This window comes from Chenopodium album, chromosome 13, assembly GCF_948465745.1.
Source record: "Chenopodium album chromosome 13, dcCheAlbu1.1, whole genome shotgun sequence".
NCBI classification, from domain to species: Eukaryota; Viridiplantae; Streptophyta; class Magnoliopsida; order Caryophyllales; family Amaranthaceae; genus Chenopodium; species Chenopodium album.
The window spans coordinates 22,711,888-22,717,826 of NC_137846.1; the positions used below are offsets into that span (position 1 = coordinate 22,711,888).

The window sequence follows — 5,939 nt, forward strand, 5'->3', positions numbered from 1 at the left end:
AAAGTAGAGATATTTTTTTAGGGCATGTTCAATCTCTTTTAGGTTGGATTTGTACCTTCATCCCTGAATATACAGTCATGGTTCAGACCACTATGGAATTAGCGATCTCATGGATCGTGAAGAGGTGTAACCTTCACCCTGTGAACGGTTTACAAGTTCCTAAAACTTATTGGCGACTCTTTTGCTCTAACTTCCTTCCTTTTGGACGTCACCATGCTTAAGTGTATGATCGCAGTGGGGCTCAAGTGTGGGATGCTTGAAATATTCCCTACAATGATGATATTTCACAAGCTGGTTCCAATAGGAGTATTTTTCATTGCTATTGACAAATTTAAGATTTTAAGCAAGAGGGGTTTAGTTTGCGGAGTTTCTCTTGGAATAGTTGGGTCCAAGAAAAGCTACAGCTACAGTACTGAAGATATAAAGAAGTGTTTTCTCAATGTACAATTACTTGCTTCGCAAAGAATTTGACATGATGACATAACTCACATCTGTTTCATTCTTCCTCTTCATTGGAGATAATCGATGTTGTGCCCATTCTTCCAAGGCTTTTCGATGGAGGGAATTCATTCTGATATAAGGTCGTCTTTCTTGAATCATCTTCTCTGCATCTTTCCAATTGTCCACCGCTCCTAAAGCCACCAGTAATGCACACATTACTGCAACACTCCGTCCATGTCCTGGAAAATCATACAACCAAAACTTAGGCAATTCAATTTTGAAAAGGACTTGCTAACTGAAAGAACATAATAATTACAGGACCACAAAATCAATTGATACATAAAACATTCACAAACCAGGTATAGAATGTCATAATGCAGAAAACAAATTTACGACTACATAAAGCAGAATTAATACCTAAGTCCTCGCCCCCAAAGAATTATAATTACCACTAATTAATCTCTCAAAAATCTGAGATAGTTCTGAGATATTAAACTTAGGAACTTAGAATAAATTAATCTAGCTAATGTTTCTTCCCAAGATGATAAGAACAATTGTGCATTAGCACAATTGGAAAAAAAAAAAAAAAAAAAAAAAAAAAAAAAAAAAAAAAAAAAAAAAAAAAAAAGGAAGTATAGTCAAATATTACAAATTCAAGGCAGTAAATAATAGCAATACACGTATCCCATAATAGGAACCTTGCCCAAATTTATATGTACTTAGGATTTTGTCAGGGGCTTATTTATTCACACTAAATCATTGCTGCGAAGTATAGTTCTGATAAGAAAAGCTTAAAGACCCCTGCTGTCCTTGTGGCTATTTTGGTCATGGTGCTATCGGTGCATGACTGCATGTGACTGCAAATAAAATAGTTCTAATGAAGAGATTGACATTGATTCTGTTCATGAAGGGGAGATTAAGATCCTAGAAGATTATAAAAAGAACATCATGAACTCTTGGCAAGACAAATACTTTGTTTGACGATAATGATACTCAACGTAAGAATAAGCCAAGTAAAGGAATCATCTATGACTGCAGAGAACAGGAGAGAAAGGACAAGGAAGGGGCATATAATCGAGGAAGAAACCCTGGACAAGAGTTGTTGTAAAGAGTCCCAACCAGCAGGAGTTCCTGCAGATCAATTTCAATTGACAATACCAAGATATCCATCTTCTCGAGCAATATATTAGTAATTGTTTAATGAATATTTTCATAACTAAACATGTTGCTACATGAAGAAAGGGCCAAAACTAGATTCCACTAAGAAACAGATAGCCTGGTAAGTGGTAACTAATGAGGTCAGGCTCCTGACAACTTGATCCTACAGGTGAATCTTGATGCCTTTACCCAAATCCTCAAAGGGGGAGATGAGTGGTTCCCCTCATCAACAAAATCAGATTGATGATTCTGAATATTGAAGTCTTGAGAACTCAAACTATATTTTTGTCCATTGGCTCATTTTGTAGAATCAAAGAGACACCAATGTGTTCATGAGCATCTTAATTGTGTCAATACAATGATATATGATGTCCAGGCATCATTACATTTGGTTTTATCATTTAAATCATCAAAGTCAGACCATACACCACTTATTTTAATGGAATACAGTAATAAAGAAAGAGACTATACAAATCCTCGGGTTTGAAAGTTTAAATTTTCTGGCTTACTTCTGCTTATGAATAGGTGTTCAAAGATGCAAGGTTGTTTAAACAGTGGTCAGTGGCATTTCTAAGTATATTACAATACTTATATAATGTTAGGATGAAGTAGAAAGAGTGGAGTAAAAAGGACTTTGAAAACTAGGGATGGCAATCCAGTCCGAATCCGACTCTACTCCGCCCCGATCTGAGGTAAAAAATCCGCTCCGAGTCCGAGAAAAAAGTAATCCGAATTCGACTCCAATAAGATAATCCGACTCCGAGTCGGAGGAGGGTCGGAGTCTCCCACTCGGAGTCGGATCCTACAAAAAATCCGAGAAAAAAAATCCGACTCCGACAAATGTCCGACTCTGACGGATTATCCGACTCCAATAGATCGTGAATTTTGGTGTGTGTCACGGTGACATTGGGTGTGGGTTGTAAAGGCCCAAATAGCCCAATTTCTCAAATTATATTGAATAACGAAAAAAACTCGGAATCGGGTCGGATCGGAGTCGAAGTCGGAGATGGAGTCAAAGGTCAGATATTGAAGTCGGAGTCTAATATCGGATGTCAGAGTCGGATTTAGCCTCCGACTTCATGTAGGGTCAGAGTCGGATTTAGCGTAATCCGCTCCGAGTTCAACCCGTTGCCATCCCTATTGAAAGCTTCCAAAGGAAAGTTTGTAAGATCAGAGATCAGCTAGACTTTTGTGTAAGTAGCAGACCATATTGATGCTGAGCTGCATGTGAATTTGAAAAGGGAGGCTGATAACCTGCTGCTTAAGGAAAATGCTGGCAGAATTTTGAATCTGGAGGGAAATAAAATAAGTATGTTTCAATAACTCAGTTTGCAGGCTTTAAGTTGGGAGCGGTAAACGTAAAATCATGGCATTCCAGAGTAGGTGAGCGAAAAATGTGTATACTCCATATTTATTTTCAAGGGCTGTTTGAGTCCTCAAAACCTATATTGGGAGCGGAAGAGTACAATCTTGGCCTTCAAGATTACAGAATAGGTGAGCGAAAAATATGAATATATATTTTCAAGGGCTGTTGAGTCCTCAAAACCAAGATCTTTTGACGAGCACTTGAACAAAGCCTGAGACTAACTGCCAGGTTAAGGACAATATAAAATACAAGCACGGACCCCCATCATATGAGGAGTCTTAGCAACCTTGAAAAATGAACTTAATTATAACTCCTGCTCAGATATTTAGAGTATTACCAGTGATGTAAATACTACAGCCAATTTGGTCTATTTTATACTATTAAGAACTCTAGTGTTAGTTCTAATAACATATAAGTTAAATTTTCAGTTACTAAAACTGCCTTTGGAATATTTTGCCTTTGGATAACGAGTTTTAGGTGCTTTTGGTTAGAGGCATGGAGAAAGTAAAACATAAGATAACTCGACTTGGTTGACATGGAGGACATGGAGGTGCCACGTATAATGTGGAGTGAACCTCGCTGAATTTTCTTGGGATTGGGCTTTGGAAAAGGATTTTTGGGCAGTCAGCCCTTGGGCTTGGCCCCTCATAAACCTTGAGTAGTCTCTCTTTATAAACTAATAAACCCTTCAAGTTACATTAGAGGGCCAAGCCTTATTATTGTAAGAATACTAGCTTTTGACCTGTGCGCGAGTTGGTAGTAAAACCAGGGAAAAACCAAGTTTTTATCACCATATGATTTTCTTATGGTAAAATGAAGACTTTAAGGAGAGAAAGAGGTGAGAATTGAAATATACTCCTAAATAATATTAATTTACGGGGAACATGAAAGAACTGTAGTAGTGCTAGATGTTTGGGATCGATTATGCCTGATTTGAACTTTGATTACGAGGGACTTTAGGGACTGAGTTAAGGAGGTTTGTAGAGGCTGCAGTAAAGAAAAAGGGGGACATTGGCAATGACACCGACATGACATGAATAATAGTTCTAGCAAAGGTACAAGCCCAATATGATACCAGCATAGCTGTTGCTGTAGAGATTCAGTGCGCTCTACCTAAGGATGTTGTAGTTGACACAGATTATGATGTAGGTTTGAAGCAAGATTTGAAAAATGAGTCTCAGATGTGTCACAGGACAAATGGCAGTGAGGCTCTTGGCTTCTTGCAGTTGCTGGTCCTTACTCACATAGCTACGCATTGGCAATAACAGAAGCAAAATCAATGCATTTTGGCTTGAGGTAAGCTTTGGGGGTGGCTTCAATAATGTGCAAGTAGTTGTCTAAACTCTAGATTACTTGTCTATTAAATTCTTATGTAAAATTTATCCAATAGAAAGGTAAAAGGCATAGAACAGATTAGAAATTATAGATTTATAGATAACAAAAAACAAAAATAAATATAACTACTTCCAGTAAATGATGTGCCCAATGAGGCATACAGATGATAAAGAATACAAACTGATTACGAGGACTAACATAATTTACCTTGTGAGAGAAGAACAAAAAAAACTGAAGGGAAACAAGAAAACACTCGGACAACTAGAGATATAGTGACATTGCTGGATCAATTAGAAGTAGCAACTAGAATGCCCTCACAAAACAATACGACATGCATAAAAATGTGTTCAAATGGTCATAATGGATTTTTTTTTCAGGAATTATAAGTATTTCCAGTCTATAATAGCATTCAATCGACATGGCAAGTCAATTTCAAACAATACGGCAAAGAGTTCGTCAAAAAAGCTAAGAAATACAAATTCATAACAAAGATACACAGTTACAATGAACTTCATTAATAAGTACATAAGCACTAAGAGACAACAAATATAGCATAAGAAACATGTTTTTAAGTAATACAATAACAAATCAAACGATATAAACAAGCTATGAAACAATTTGCAAAAAAATAACATTATGTTTCAAGTCATACCATAAGCACAATGGATGAACACTGGTACTCCTAGACCTCTCTTCCTGCAAGCCCATTTAACAGCAGACTCAATCTCCGACGGCTGAGGCGACCTCGTATCCCATGTAGGAATACACAAATACCCACTTCTAGTAAACTCCGAAATTCGAGGAAATTCACAAGTACAATCAATAACAGCAGGATTCTTAGGTGGAAACTTATCCAATGAACAAGGCCATCCTCCAACATACACACCCTCACAAATCTCAGTAAAAGGTTCTTCATGACTCAATAATCTTCGAAGCGTCGAAAACATCCGTACAAAAAACAAAAAAGGGCCAAACATAACAATTGACCAAATTGGGAATGATCCATCTGTGTTCTTCCCCAATAGCATAGGAAGATTAATATGAGGGTTTGAAGCAATTGAAACCAACAAGAATACTAAAGATGCATATAAAAATGGAATTGCTAAAATTGTGAATCCATTGCTTTTCATTAACACAAATATCATGAAATGAAGCAATGATTTCAGGAGTATTAACCTTGAAATACCCCAACCCATTTTTTTTTGGAGGTTGGATTTTTTGTATTGCAAGAAAAAGACCAATAATTTAACTGGATTTGTATAAATGTAGATGCTAAAAATATGAAAAGGATAGAGAACAACAAGAACAAGAATTGAAGTTGAAAATAAACCAACTACTGATTATTACTGATTCAATAGAAACTCTGATCAAGCAATAAAAACATAGTAGCCTAACCTTTTTGGTTGGTTCTTTTTTTAGACTAACTTTTTAGTTGAAGCCCATCAAGGGAATGGGGTAGAAAAATATACTAATTATTTATGGTTAGATTCTAGTCTAGGCATCTTCCCCTACACCCCTCCTTAAACCCATCGTTTAGCACCCCTTCTAACAAATACACTTTCACGGTCACTGCACATTAAGCGTATTGTTTACCCCTCCTATATATACAAAAAAAAAAAAAAAAAAAAAAAAAATCTCA

General features: G+C 36.6%; 1 protein-coding gene across 1 annotated transcript; it reads right to left on the bottom strand.

Annotated features, from left to right (window-relative positions):
• Positions 1 to 268: 268 nt before the first annotated feature.
• LOC145576511 (uncharacterized) lies at positions 269 to 5,726 on the bottom strand. The gene is made up of 2 exons (XM_081634260.1): positions 4,953 to 5,726; positions 269 to 680 (listed from the first exon to the last, which is right to left on the bottom strand). Exons 1-2 carry the CDS (start codon positions 5,494 to 5,496, stop codon positions 448 to 450), a joined length of 777 nt encoding a protein of 258 aa, XP_081490386.1. The 5' UTR covers positions 5,497 to 5,726; the 3' UTR covers positions 269 to 447.
• Between the last annotated feature and the right edge of the window lie 213 nt (positions 5,727 to 5,939).

Coding starts and splice junctions, on each gene's coding strand:
- LOC145576511 (XM_081634260.1), bottom strand. CDS start 5,496: ATGGGTTGGGGTATTTCAAGGTTAATACTCCTGAAATCATTGCTTCAT. Junction 681..4,952: donor GTTCATCCATTGTGCTTATG/GTATGACTTGAA, acceptor ATGATTTTCCAG/GACATGGACGGAGTGTTGCA.